General features: G+C 37.6%; 1 protein-coding gene across 2 annotated transcripts in view; it reads left to right on the top strand.

Moving 5' to 3' along the window:
* Window positions 1-15,566, top strand: part of Cltc (clathrin heavy chain) — a 63,052-nt gene that overhangs the window by 13,525 nt on the left and 33,961 nt on the right. For both annotated transcript variants that reach the window (XM_031354824.1, XM_031354825.1), the window contains exons 2-6: window positions 6,604-6,811; window positions 10,076-10,344; window positions 11,124-11,285; window positions 12,933-13,046; window positions 13,345-13,518. In XM_031354824.1, coding sequence (XP_031210684.1) covers window positions 6,604-6,811; window positions 10,076-10,344; window positions 11,124-11,285; window positions 12,933-13,046; window positions 13,345-13,518 — 927 coding nt within the window. The remainder of the gene's footprint in view (window positions 1-6,603; window positions 6,812-10,075; window positions 10,345-11,123; window positions 11,286-12,932; window positions 13,047-13,344; window positions 13,519-15,566) is intronic.

Here is a 15,566-nt window from a genome sequence, read left to right as displayed (position 1 = left end):
CAAACTCAGAAATCTGCCTGCCTCTGCCTCCCAAGTGCTGGGATCAAAGGCATGTACCACCACTGCCCAGCTGTGTTTCTTAAAATGAATATACAGTTACAGCTTTCAAAACTAAGCTATAGTTACTAGAAAGTCGTGACTTAATGTGGTTATCTCAGGTCTTGCTCATGGTTAGGCAGTTACTGCAATGATGTTGACTGTATCAAAAGGTAACTCAAACAACAGGTTGAGTTTTTTAAATCTACTATGTGCTGTATTCAAGACATTTTTGGAAAGGTACCGTTATGTATAATTTTGTGAAATGTCCCTCAGTTTGGGGCCATAAAATAGGTTGTAGTGATTGCTTGGGTTGTCTAATTTGGACAGGGTATCTTTAAAGTGATAAAAAGCAGCTGCTGTCAGTTAAGACTCATTTTGTGTCTTAGGTCTTTTTTGTTTTGTTTTGTTTTGTTTTGTTTTGTTTTTTTTTTCTTTTGGTTTTTTGAGACAGAGTTTCTCTGTATATCCCTGGCTGTCCTGGAACTCACTCTGTAGACCATGCTGGTCATTTCGTGTCTTGATGAAAGTTGTAGCTGAGTTTTCTGCGTCACAAATTTCCTTTTCCTCTGTGTTTTAGGAAGAAAGCAGCTTTTGAAACCAACTTCATGTTAGTTTTAGCATTTCATATTAAATCCTTACAATTCTGAGAGTAAGTAGGTGGTATCATTCCAAATGGTTAAGATGAAGCAATATACAAATATTAACTTGTTTATGGTTAATTCTAGTGGAAAAAAACTAAGGCCGCATCCAGACATTTGGACTCTTTAGGAAGAATCCGGCCATTAATTTTTGATGCCACTTGAACTTTATTATCAAATTATGCAATTTACTATTAATTGTCTCCTTGAATGACATTATCCTTTTTCATCGCAGATGTTGTAGATACCAGTTGTGATAGACTTTAGCAGTGTTGTTCTGCATTCTAGTAAAACGTTAAATAGGGTTACTTTTCAGGAATAAGTGGCATGGCCTTGTAGATTCTTTTTTTTTAAATTTAATTAGCAAAATAAAGAGCAGAATTACAAGCCTTAAGCATAGTTTCTTTCTCAGAAAGAAAGAAAAAGAAAAAAAGACTTGGTAGCACATCCTTTAAGTCTGCCCTGAGGAAGAAGTATTCCTGTTCCTCACTGTCCGCTCAAGGCTAATCTGGAGTACATAGTATGTTGTAGGGCTCCTAGGCCTACATAGCAAGGTCGTCGTAAAAAATCAAATGAGCAAGAGAGAGAAAGAGTTTCAGTGTCTTGGGTAAGTTTCTGAAAGCCTACTAACGGTTATCAGTGTAGTGAAATGAAATTCACACCCATGACCTGTGAACAGCTGGATGAAGCAGATAATGAAATGCAATGAAAGACAGTTGAGCTGAGGCCACAGTTCTGCTGTGTGTAGTTAGTTACTGATAGTGTCTATGAAGACCTGATGGTGACAGGCATTGTTTTTAGCATTTCACATTAAATCCTCACAGCTCTGAGAATAGGTACTGTCATTCCAATGTTTGAGAGGAAGAAACAATACACAGATCTACTTTAGTGGAGAAACTAGGGCTGCGTCCAGACATTTGGGCTCTTTATGAGGAATCCAGAAAAGCAACTAATTTTAGATGCTGCTTGAACTTTATAATCAAAATTTAAAATTTATTGTAATTTAGAGTGTGGAGAAGTTGAAATACTATATTGTATTGCTACAGAGTCTTAGACTAGAGTGCCTTCTATCTCCAGTTTGATCCAAATTGAAATCAAGAGATCATAAAAGAAAGGGTTTTTTTTCCTTTTGGTATTTCAAGACAATTGCTCTCGGTATCCCTGGTTGTGTTGGAACTTGCTCAGTAGACCAGGCTTGCCTCTGCCTCTGAAGCATTGGGATAAGAAGTGTGCACCACCACTCCTGGCTCATACGGAAGGAAAAGGTTTGCAAATTGTTTATAACTGGGTCATTCCTGGGTACTTGGAAGTTTTGAGTTGTTTGATTACCAGTAAGTCTGTTTATATTTTGTAAGGTAAGTTCAAGTTTAGGCCCTAAAGTAATGCCACTTGGCAAACAAATCTAGCCTGGAAGTCAAATTACATGTTACAGAGATCATGTCTTTCTCAGAAGGAAGTATTTGATAATCAGTATGCTTTTGTTCATTATCCTATTAATTTTTTTTAAGAATGAGAATGGAATTATATGCTTAATTGTATTACGGGAAAATATTTCTAATTGCTTGAGTGAGAGACCATGAGGTGAGTGGCTTCATAGGAATATAATGAACCTTTTTTGCCATTTGAATGTTTATTGTATGCTGTGAATCCAAATTCATTTTCTCTATAGATTCTCCTAACAGTTAAATAAAAGCTCTTTGAAGTTAAAAAATCAACTTTATTATTGAAATTTCCAAGATTTTCTAAGTTTTGTTTCTGTTGCTCACATCCCACCCACAGTCACAGAGAAAGGACTGCATACTTGGTTCTGCTCTTCTAAAAGCAGTTCAGGGTGCCATGCTTAGGGAATGGTTCCACCCACAGGGGCAATGAACAGTTCAGATAACTACCCCCACAGGCCCACCTGCTATAGATAATTCCTCAGAGAGATTCCCTCTTTTCAGGTGACTGAAGGTTGTATCAGGTTAACAATAAAAACTAGTCAACAGACAAGCATATCTCAAAATAGTATATCTTTAGCCTTAACAGCAATATTTTGTCAAGACTACTAAAATCTAGCTATAGTTGAGTATTTCTGTGTGTCTTCTGAAAAAAATTGATGTAAGCTGTAGACTACGCCTTCTGAATGCATCACTTTTTCTAGCATAGATCATATACCATCACACCTTTATAGTTGACAATATTTTCTGGCTGTTTTGAAAATAAAACCTTTTAAAAATATTGCTACGGTTTTAAAGATTTGGTCTGTACAAATATTATTAAACATACCTATCTAGTATGGGAACCTTTTATGTGTTCTTACCTATACTGGTGCATCTAAGCCAGAAGTAGAGTTAATGGTGGCTGACCCTGTTCACTACTGTTAGGGTATTTTTCTATTTGTCTATATTACAGGAAAATAGGAGCAGAACTGGTGAGTAACCTTGGCATTTGTCTCAAGTAATACCAGGAAGGGAGAAGAACCTGCCATACTATACTGAGGTGGCAAGTCACCTCTCTGTAAATAATCGGATCCTTGAGGTCCCTGTCCTTTGCTAACATCTAGGAAAGAGCAATTTCTTATTTATGTACAAATGGTTATCCTTTTTTAAAGATAATCATTTTAGTTTCAATTTAGTTCACTTGCTACACACGTGCACATGCATGTATGCACACTCTCATTCTTGCTCTCTTGTTCTTGCTCTTTGTCTCTTTTTTTCTTCCTAAGAGTCTTGTGGTAGCCGGGCAGTGGTGGCTCATGCCTTTAATCTCTGCATTTGGGAGGCAGAGGCAGGCGGATTTCTGAGTTCAGGGCCAGCCTGGTCTACAGAGTGAGTTCCAGGACAGCTAGGGCTACACAGAGAAACCCTGTCTCGAAAAACCAAAAAAAAAAAAAAAAAAAAAAAAAAAAAAAAGTGTTATGTGTACGGATGTTGGCCTGCATATATTTCTGTGTGCCATGCACACTTTGGATACCCACAGAGGGTATTGGATCTATTGGAACTGAAGTTGACAGTTGGTTGTGGGCTGCCATGTCAGGCTGGCCATCAAATCTAGGTCTTCTGGAAGAACAGCCAATTTTCTTAATGCAGAACCATCTCTCCAGACCCTTGTTTTGATTTTTTTTGAGACAGGATCTCTAGTTCAGACTGGTCTTAAACTCTTAGCAATTCTTCTACCTCATTCTCTTGTATGTAGATGTTACAGGTATCAGACACTATCTTGCTCTTTATATTACTTTTTTTATTATTATTTTTTTATTTTGTTTTTTTTTGGTTTTTCTCGAGACAGGGTTTTTCTGTGTAGCCCTGGCTGTCCTGGAACTTACTTTGTAGACCAGGCTGGCCTTGAACTCAGAAATCTGCCTGCCTCTGCCTCCCAAGTGCTGGGATTAAATGCGTGCGCCACCACTGCCCAGTATTACTTTTTTAATTTTACTGTTTGACTGACACTTTTATATAAGTCTACATTTTTCAGATACTATAGAAACTGAACAGTGGTATCTGAAAAATTCAAAAGTGTAGTTCGTGAAGGTCTGAGGTAGAGACTTATAGACCTAGTTCTCATGGAGTAATTCAGATGCTAGTGTGCTGTGTTCGTATAGATAGATAGCCATATGAACTCTGAGCCATTGAAATACTTTTTGCAACTATTGAGAATGAAATGATCTGCATGAATCCTTCAAGAGTCTAAAAACAGATGTGTATTTCTCCTCAGAACTAGATGGATAAATAAAACTTGCTTTTATTTAGTTTATCTAAGGAAAAGACCTCTCTGAATCCCACTCATGTTCCATTCATACATTTGGGGACAATTTCTATTCATCTTCTCCAGTCCTAAAGTTAAGAAGTAACCACATTTGTTATAAGTTACCTGTTTTATAGTTTTTGTATTTGCCTGGCATTACAGTATATCTTGAGCTTGTAAAGCTGGTTAATGTTCTACTTTAATTCATGTGTGTATTAATGGTTAGATAGCTGCTTGGCTTTTTGCCTTGGGTGCTATGTCTGAGTTATAACTACGTTTTATTACTGGGTATACCTATAGTACTTGAAGAATTAAAGGGAAGCGAAAGTAAAAGAGTCTTAGTCTCATTCTGGACCTTATCAAATCCTGGCCTGTTGGTAGTGAAAGAGTTTGACGTAAGATACAGCTGGCATTGCTCAGCTAGCACAGTGAAGGGAATACATAGCTAGGGGACAAGGACTTCTTCTCAGCTTACAACATGAGAATTTACTGCCACGGAGGAGAGGGCAGGAAGGGGACTACTCTGGCTGGCTAGTAGAGCCTGCCCAAAGGCTCTTTTTTTGAAGGATTTAATTACCCAGAAAATTAGTGAACCATTCTAGTAGAGATCTTTCTAGTAACAGGTGACTTCTGTTACACACCTTTTGGTTTTCAAAGATTTACCATGTGTAGAGCCACTGTTTATTGAGTAAATACTCTTTTTTTTTTTAAAAAAGATTTATTTATTTATTATATATAGGTACACCATAGCTGTCTTCAGACACTCCAGAAGAGGGCGTCAGATCTCATTATGGATGGTTGTGAGCCACCATGTGGTTGCTGGGATTTGAACTCAGGACCTTTGGAAGAGCAGTCAGTGCTCTTAACTGCCGAGCCATCTCCTCAGCCCCTGAGTAAATACTCTTAAGAGCTCTTATACAGAGCAAAAATTCTCTTCCTTCTTTCCTTCCTTCCTTTCTTCCTTCCTTCTTTCCTTCCTTCCTTCTTTTATCCCTTCCTTCCTTCCTTTGTTCTTTCTTTCTGTTCCTTTCCTTTTTTTTTTTTTTTTTTTGGGTTGTTAAGAGACACTTTCTTTGTGTAACCCTGGATGTCCTGGACGTCTCTGTAGATTAGGCTAGCCTCGGACTCAGATCTGCTTCTGCTTTAATTAAAGGCATGTGCTACCACATCTGGGTATTAGGCATCAGATACCATCATAGATGGTTGAGCCACCATGTGGTTGCTGGGAATTGAACTCAGGACCTCTGGAAGAGCAGACAGTGCTCTTAACAGCTGAGCCATTTCTTCAACCTCAAGATTCCTGTTCTTAAAAAGTAAATTTTATTAGCTTGTCCAGCAAGCTACATACAGGTGTACATGCAGATAGGGTACTCTAATATACATAAAAAATAAATCTTTTAAAGAATTCAGATCTTACAGTGTAAGTAGAAAGAGCTATTTAAGAATTTTAATACCCAGATGTGGTAGCACATGGCTTTAATCAAAGCAGAAGCAGATCTGAGTCTGAGGCTAGCCTAATCTACAGTTCTTTCTTGTGTCTCTGTGTAGTCTTTATTCCCTGTTCAAGCCTTTCCTAGTCTATACCCTCAGTGATATTAGCGCATTAGCAAATGCTTCTGGAGAGAATTCTCTACACTGGCTTCTTGAAGAGCCTGCCTAGCTCTGGAGGCATCTGGTTAGAGCCCTCCGGTAGAGCCCTCCGGTAGAGCGTGCTTTGACTCTGCACAGGGGTGGAACTTGGTCTTCTCAGACTAGTATTCTATTTCTTCAATAATTCTGACCTTTTAAATCTTTTACTCCTTTTTAAAATATTACTTGAGCTTAAACTACAGATTCTTAAGCCTAATGCAGTGGATAAATAATTGTGTTAAATGTTAGCGAGGGTAGGAGAGAGTAAATTTAGTAGCTTGAAGGTCTTAAAATTCACCAAGAAATACAGTGATTATAAATCCCTTGACCCATACATGCCAGCCCTCAGAAACCACTCAGGGCTTTACCTTCATTTCTGACCTCTGTAGTTGTAAGTTACACTACAGCAGCTGAATGTCACATTTTTAAGAAAATGAAAAGGGTCTATTACTTTTTCATTATTGTCACTATTGGTCTTGCATTGATAGTTAAATTAGGATTTATAATGATAATATATGAATGTCAGATTTTACTTAGAGGTTTCGTAACATGGTCTATATTTTTTTTCTAGCTCCAGAACCTGGGTATCAACCCAGCAAACATTGGCTTCAGTACCTTGACTATGGAGTCAGACAAATTCATCTGCATTAGAGAAAAAGTGGGAGAGCAGGCTCAGGTGGTAATCATTGATATGAATGATCCGAGTAATCCAATCCGAAGACCAATCTCAGCAGACAGTGCCATCATGAATCCTGCCAGCAAAGTGATTGCACTGAAAGGTATAAAGAATTGTGGAGGTTTTTCTTGAAATTCTTACGTTTGTTGTATACAAATAAAATTACTGATTTGTACTCTTTCTTTTATATGTTGAATAAATTTAATTAGATCTGCAAAGTTGAGATTAATCCTGAACTTGAGTTAGTGTTTATAATTTTATCATGGAATGTTTCTCTGAAATGTTGTAGAATAGATGAACCTGAAATAATTTTAAGTCTTAGGATAAATATATTTAAGTTTTATATCTGATATGATAAAAGGCTAAAAGCATTTCTGTATAGGGGAATGAAATTAATATTCTATAATAAGCCATAACAGTATTAGGATGTAAACATTTCAGAGGTTATTGTAACAATCAGCTTCTTCATTCTGTGCCTTTTTTATAGTTTAGGCTTCTTTTCACTTAGATCATCAAGTGCTAAAAATGCCTTGAATTTAAAATGGTTAGCGAGAGTTGGGGGAGAGTAAGAATGAATGAATACTAAGCACACTGTTTTTAGAAAATTTATCATCATCATCATCATCATCATCATCATCATCATCATCATCATTTTAGTTGAGTCTTGCTTTGTTGCTCAGGCTAGTTTTGAACCTGGAATTTTCTTGCCTAAGAGAATTTGAGTAGCTGAGATCATAGGTGTGGGCAGCCAGGCCCAGCCAAATTAACTTTTTCCACAGGGAGCAATGCTGGGGGTCAATCTAAATAGAGTTAAATAATCTCCTTTTATCTGAGAAGCTATTTTCTTCTCCTTTGAACTTTAGAATGAAATTATAATAGATGACTGGAAGTTACTAAGACTAAGAAGTCTGGGTGCCAACTGCTGGACCCTGGCATTTAAAACTGCCTCCTTTTCCTTTGTGCCCTAACTAGGGATTGGATCCAGTGCTGCACACATGCTAGGCAGGTGCACAGATGGTTGATACTGTGCTATATCTCAAGCCTTTGTTTTTCATGATCATAAGAAAGAGAAATCAGTTTCCTGGTAATCTATAAAAGTGTGGATGAGTTTTTAGAGGTGCTGAACTTTTCAACCTTCTTTTCTTCACATGGATTAAACTGGGGGCCTTATTTTGGTGTTATATAGTTTTGTTTTGGTGAGACAGGGTCACTCTTTTGTAATCCTTCTGTCCTGATCTTGCTATTAGAACAGGCTAGCTTCAAATTCCCAAAGATCCACCTACCTCTGCCTTCCTAGTGCTGGGATCAGAGGCATGCACCACCATGCCCAGCCCATTTAATCTGTAAAAATACATCTTGAATAATTTTATTAGAAATGTTCGAGTCTAGAAGTATTGAGAACTTTTTTAGCTTTCAGAAGATGTTTAGAATTCTTTTTAGAACATTTTGTGTATTTTGTGTATTTATGTGGGGGGGGCATATATGTGAAGGTCAGAGGAAATTTGGGGAAGTCTGTTGACCTTCAGCCATGTGGGTCTGGCTGGTCAGCCAATGCCTGTCCCTGATCCACATTCACAGACTTGGATTTGAGATCTTTGCATAGATTTTATTCTTGAGCATCACTAACTAATCTGAAAGTCAAAAATTAGAAGCGTGAACTTGTGGCTTCATGGCACAGTTTTAGAACATTTTGGAGTATCTTACTGGCAGGTTGGGAGCTAAAAATAGCATAGTCAATATAACATCAGAATCTCAGGAAGGATATTTCACTTTTTACCTACGACTATATATTTTGGGGTTGTATACATTTTGCTTTTATCTAAAAGTATATTATGTTTTAAAGGATTAAAATGTCTGTCAGCCTCCTTAAATAATTTGAATTCGAGTGCTTTGCATACATCACACTTCTCTTTTTAAAGGCCATCAGTTAAATTTTGCCAAGTTCTTTTCTATTTTTAATGTTACTGTTATCTTATCACATTTCTTAATGCTTTCTTATGTGTGCAGATGGTGAGTTACCTTCAATTAGATTGTGTTAGTTATTGTCCTGTTCTATAAAAAGAATAATTGAAAAAAATTTATAGCTTTGCAAAATAGTGTGTTACATTTTATGTCTATCTGTCTACTTCATAGCTGTTATCCCTTGTCCCCTTCCCCAGACACTTAGACATAGTCCAGCCCCTTTCATGTAAAACAGAATTAAAGTCTAGTTATTTAGAGGTTGGTGGATACAGTAAAGAAAGTAAATTCTTAAAATATTCTGCTTCCCTCTGAAGCCAGTTTAAACTTCATGCCTTCTTTTTATAAACAGGACTATAACTTTCACAATTTCTCCAGTCTGGTTGTGGTTTACGAACCATGTGGGATGGGAGTCATATACTGTCCTATAGAAGAAGGCTTCGTTGTGTAGTAAGATGGGTTGCGGTACAAAGCTCTTAGGCTTTTCTGTTTCCCACCTCCCCTGTCACCCTCCCACTCTGACAGCTTTTGTCCTTTAGGAGCCAGATTCTCTGTGGCTCAGGAACAGAGCTGTCCTCAGTCTTCAAGGATTATCTTCATAGCCTAGTCATAGCTGTGGGCTTTGACTGCTGTTGATTTCAGTGAAATCACCTTTCCGACTGTGATAAATTTCAAATGACAAGTATAAGCCCTTGCATCTGACTCTGGACTTATAACACTAAATGCAAATTTCACCCTCCTTTTACTAAACGGTTTCTGTCTTAACTGAATGAAGCTTGGACTTTGTTCTCATTCCAGTATATTAACAGCATTTGAAACCACCCCCCCCCTGTCTCCCTCTCCTTTCTCCAGTACTTCTATTTTCCCTTTGTATCTTAGACCAGTTATGTAGCATGCAGTATGGTGACTTAGCAAAGTTGAAGTACAACTTCTTTTCAAAACGCAGTTTCCACAAAATCGAGTTGGGTGAGAGATGGCTGCATTTTAAAAAGTGGATATTTCCTCCTTGTGTTTCCAGTAGATTGGTTTTGTCTTTTGTATATACAGCTACCTTAATTTATGTGTGAACTAAGTATGCAATGAAAGTTACAGCTCTTTTTTATCAGTAAGAAAGCTTTTCCTTAGTCTCATTTTCATTTGAGATGTAGAATCCTGTAGAAGTCATAGGTTTATAGTATTGTCGATGTGTTCATTAGAGGTAGTAGTTTTGCCTAAGGGTGTAGGTATATATTGGTTGCTTGGTCTCAGCTGTTAATCTCCTCAGTGGCTGTAGTTCTAGCAATGTGACTCCTATACTTATTAGTCCCAGGATAAAACCACATTACTTAGAACTTAAGGGCTAGTCTAGCTAGGTATTAATTAATTTTAAACTTTGCTTTTTTTCATTATTCTTTAATTCTTTATTCAGCTGGAAAAACTCTTCAGATATTTAACATTGAAATGAAAAGTAAAATGAAGGCCCATACCATGACTGATGATGTCACCTTCTGGAAATGGATCTCTTTGAATACGGTTGCTCTTGTTACGGATAATGCAGTTTATCACTGGAGTATGGAAGGAGAGTCCCAGCCAGTGAAAATGTTTGATCGTCATTCTAGTCTTGCAGGATGCCAGATCATCAATTACCGCACAGATGCAAAGCAGAAGTGGCTGCTTCTGACTGGCATATCTGCACAGGTAACACTTGGCATATCTGCACAGGTAACACTTGGCATATCTGCACAGGTAACACTTGGCATATCTGCACAGGTAACACTTGTTCGTGTTTGATGAAGAAGCGGTCAAAGGCACTGTTTTGTTCAACATTACTTTTGTTAGGACTTTAAACCCAATCTTACTGAATTTGATTTATTTTGAAAGACTTTCCTTTTAAAAATAATGATTGCTGGCTTATACCTTTAACCTGTTATAAAATTTGAATACTCTTATCAGTTGTTTTTATTTTTCACAGAGTAAGGAAAGATTGAGTGATTGAGAATTATTTTTGGAGTCAGTGTGCTGCTGAGTGAATCTATATTGTTGTAATAAGATGGGTAAAGAGATGACAGGATGAGACGTGTTCATATTATACTTTAATAAGATAATTTTGGAGTTAAACTTTTGAAGTTAAGAAGTATCACATCTACAACAAGAGGCTAACACATAGCACTGGAGAGATGGCTCAGCTGTTGAGAGCACTGACTGCTCTTCCGAAGGTCCTGAGTTCAGTTCCCAGCAACCACATGGTGCCTCACAACCATTTGTAATGGGATCTGATGCCCTCTTCTGGTGTGTCTGAAGGCAGCTACAGTGTACTCACATACATAAAATAAATAAATCTGAAAACAAACAAACAAAAGACAGACTAACAAGTATTTCTGAAGATGGCAAACTGTTGTAACTGTTTCACTATTGAATCTGAGATCTTCTGGGTCATTGGCTCTCTAAGTAAGTTTTTTTGTTTTTATTCTTTGCAGCAAAATCGTGTTGTTGGAGCTATGCAGCTGTATTCTGTAGATAGGAAAGTTTCTCAGCCTATTGAAGGGCATGCAGCCAGTTTTGCACAATTTAAGATGGAAGGAAATGCAGAAGAATCAACGTTATTTTGTTTTGCTGTGCGGGGTCAGGCAGGAGGAAAGGTAAGTTGTGTCTAATAATTATTTTAGTGAGTTTGTTTTGCTCTTTGTTATCTAAGTTAAAAATATTCATCTTTCTTCCTTAGTTGCATAGTATTCAGATTTGTGGTGCCCGACAAATAGTATATATAATCCTATTCTGCCATCCGTGGATCTTAACTTTTAACACCGTCTTGTTATATAATCTTGGCTGGTTTTGAAGTAAGTCCTCTTGCCTCAGGTTCTGAGTGCTGGGATTATAGACATTTAGACCATTGTGCCCGGCTTTGAGCTCTTTGATTGTCTTTATCAAAGGCGTTTTGCTGTGTTTTTCACTTTACTCTTCATAGACTCATTAGGGTTGCTAAAATACCCATTTTTGTGTGCAGTACATGTCAAGAGTCTGAGTCATTAAGCATTGCCCAAGATGAAGTCGATTCATCCTTTTTAAATTCCCTAGGTGACTTGAGGTAGATGGAATGGATGGCAGTTTAAATTAGAGAGCCTTATTTCTAGCTGTATATTGAAATTACCTAGACTGGTTAAAGTATTTTGTATTGAAACTCTTAGTTGAGGACAGCTGAAACAAGGTCTGGTGGGATTGTCGTATAGGAGACTCACTGACAGGTATTGGATACCTGGCAGTAGTTGGACAGCTGTATAACTAAACTCGGGAAGGAGAAATAAGCAAAAATGGATGGTGTCTAGGCTTCCAGGCAGAAGTCACACAGCAGATCTGTGAACTGTGCTTCTGGTAGGCCTGCACTGCTGGGGGTCTGCTGACTCAGTTTGCTGTTATTTTCACTGCTAGAGTAGACTCTCCTTCAGTCTTAAAATAGCCTGATGTCCTGAGCTCCCTCTTTGAAGTCTAGTATAGGCAGAGTCACATGGCTTGCTTGTTAGCTTTGAGAGACATGGAAAACAACTGTTTGCTGCCTCTAAAATGGAATACTGGCTCTGCTCGCTACCAGAACTGGACTACTTTCCTCTCTGTCCCCAAATCAGAAAAAGAGAAACCTCATCTTTGTTTTCTATTTCTCCACCCTAGTCACTTTAGTAAGTAGTTTTCGAGAATGAAAAATGAGATTGCAGCCATCTGAATCCTAGCACTTAAGAGGCTCAAGTAATTCTCTTGTCTGTACCTTTCATTTAGTCCTAAAAGGGCTGGAATTCCAGCTGTGTCTGGCTTTTTTACATAGCTTCCAGGTATTGAATTTAGGTAGTCTGTTTATTCCATAAGTGCTTTTACCAGCTGAGCTATCTTGTCAGCCTCAGCATGACTTTAGAGTCAGACTTACTCCCTGCCTCTATAATTTTGCCACTTCAAGAATGATACATAGCTTGGTATGCCTTTAATCCCAGCATTCAAGGCACACAGATCTCTCTGAGCTCTAGGCCAGCCTGGTTCTGACTTTTTTTTTTTTCTAGGTCATCCTGGGCTACATTGTAAGAGCTTGTTTCATAAACAAAATAATTGCACAGGAAATGTATGACTTGGGATCATCCTTCCCTATTCAGTTTTAATTTATAGAGGAGCATCCCACAGTATAGATAATTGAGCAGTTCACTTACCATAGAACATTTGTTTATTTCCACTTGGCTTCAAAAAACTTGCAGTGACCAAATGATATACAATTAAGGTTGATAGTAGATTTTATTTTCTTTTAACAGTTACATATCATTGAAGTTGGTACACCACCCACAGGAAATCAACCCTTTCCAAAGAAGGCAGTGGATGTTTTCTTTCCTCCAGAAGCACAAAATGACTTTCCTGTTGCAATGCAGGTATTTTATCAAAAATCTCACCTTAAATTAATTTGTTCTGTTCACAGTTGATATGAATAGTACTTAAAAGAATTACTCTAAAATAAAAATTATTAATAAAACTTGGAAAATAATACTCTTGATTTCATGGAATAATTGGGCTATCTTAAGTTGTCAGAATGATGTTCTCTTATGTATTTGCTGGAGCTATCCCATATTTAAACAAGCTGTAGTGAAGGAAACCTTAATATTACATTAGCATTTTTCTTTTAAGCATTATGTCAGAGTTTTATAGAAAGTGTTCATTTTCTCTGTTCAGATCAGTGAAAAGCATGATGTGGTGTTCTTGATTACCAAGTATGGTTACATTCACCTCTATGACCTTGAGACTGGCACATGCATCTACATGAACAGAATCAGTGGAGAGACGATCTTTGTTACTGCACCTCATGAAGCCACAGCTGGAATAATAGGAGTCAACAGAAAGGGACAAGTAAGAAAACCTTGAAACTTAAGCATTTAAGTAGTACATTATCATTAGCACTTTTTTTGTTATTTTGTTTTTCTAAAAGTTAATTTTGGATATCAGAAAAGAGTTCTTCTGTTGTTGTTGTTTTTGGGTTTTTTGTTTGTGTTTGTTTGGAGACAGGGTTTCTCTGTGTAGCCCTGGCTGTCCTGGAACTCACTCTGTAGACCAGGATGGCCTTGAACTCAGAAATCCTACTGCCTCTGCCTCCCAAGCGCTGGGATCAAAGGCGTGCACCACCACTGCCCAGCCAGAAAAGAGTTCTTAATGGGGGAAGGCAAAAATGAAAGTTAAAGGACATGAAATATAAAATAGCATATGTAAGATTTATAGGTTTTGACATTAGTTCAATATGAAGTTTAAAGTTAATAAAATTGTATTAGGACTTGTGTGTGTGTGTTTGTCTGTCAGAGGTTAGTAGCAGGTGTCTGTTATTTTTCTACCTCACGTTGAAAGAAAACTTTCTTAAGATTAACTTTCTGTCTCTTGAGTGTTTTACCTGCACACAGGTGTACTATGTTTATGCAGTAGCTATGGAGATTAGAAGAGGGCATCAGGTCCCCTGCATTATGGAGCGCTGAGAGCCACCATGTGGGTGCTGGGAACCAAACTGAGGTCCTCTGCAAGAGGAACAAGTTCTCTTATTCACTGAGCCATCCCTCCAGCCTCTCCTATACTTTAGTTTTTGAGAAAAGGTCTTTTTACTTTATTAATTGAGCCATTTCCTCAGTCCCCAGGATTTAGAAATAAAATATAACTTTTCTTTAAAAACCTAAACAAAAATTGATGTGAGAGTCAGTTAGGATGGCTCAGCTTGCATGTTGTCCTCTGAATCCATATGTCCACTGTGATGGGGGCATATATACACTCGAACACACATATGAACACAGTAAATAAACAAATACATATACTAGAGCACACATGCATGTGCACACACACACACATAAGTAAACAAATAAATGTAATTTTAAAAGGTACAGAGTGCTGTTAGTTTTCTTTACTATGACCATTTGTTATTTATCATGTGACATTTCAAAAATATCAAATACTCATAATGAAATTTACTTAAAAAGATTATCGGGGCTGGGCAGTGGTGGCGCATGCCTTTAATCCCAGCACTTGGGAGGCAGAAGCAGGCAGATTTCTAAGTTCGAGGCCAGCCTGGTCTACAGAGTCAGAGTGAGCTCCAGGACAGCCAGGGCTATACAGAGAAACTCTGTCTTGAAAAACCAAAAAAAAAAAAAAAAAAAAAGATTATTGGGGTCCAGCAGGCCAGCTCAGCTGGTAGATGTGCTTGTCAGCACACCTGGTGAATTGTGTGTGATTTCTTGTTTCACATGGTTGAAAGAGAGAACTGACTTCCCCAAGTTGTTCTCTGACCTTCATAAACATGTTATGTTTGTGTGTTTATGAATATATACAAACATGTTTTAAATAAATATAATTTAAATAAATAAATAAAGATTGTTATATAGAATTTAGCATGGGTGTACACCTTTAATTACCATACTTGAAAGGTTGAGGCAGGAGGATTTTTGTGCGCTGTAGGTCAGTCAAGACCTACAACCTATCTCAAATATTATAAGACAAACAAGATACTAATAAAATATGATACAAAGGTCATTACCTATCTTGTGTGTGCATTGACTTAGTTTTATTTACCTTGATCATTATTTTTAGGTCTAGTAAATGGCACGAATCAGTATTTGGTTTTATGGTATTTTATATGTCTCGATATTTTGCCTGCTTGTTTGTCTGTGTACCACAGAGTCCTTGGTTTCTGTGGGGGGTAAGAGGACATTAGAACCCCCGGAACTGGAGCAACATATTTGGAGCCATCATGTGTATCCTGGGAATCAAACTTTTGGTACTCTGGAAGAGTATCTATCCAGTGCTCTTAGCCTCGAGGCCATCTCTCCAGCACCTGTCTTTAGTTTTCATTTGCAATTTCATATTTAAAGTAAAAGTTTTGTCACTTAAAAAAAAAAATGCACTACAATGATGTATAATGACAA

This window comes from Mastomys coucha, unplaced genomic scaffold, assembly GCF_008632895.1.
Source record: "Mastomys coucha isolate ucsf_1 unplaced genomic scaffold, UCSF_Mcou_1 pScaffold5, whole genome shotgun sequence".
In the NCBI taxonomy this organism is placed as follows: domain Eukaryota; kingdom Metazoa; phylum Chordata; class Mammalia; order Rodentia; family Muridae; genus Mastomys; species Mastomys coucha.
This window is presented reverse-complemented; position numbering and strand designations above follow the sequence as displayed.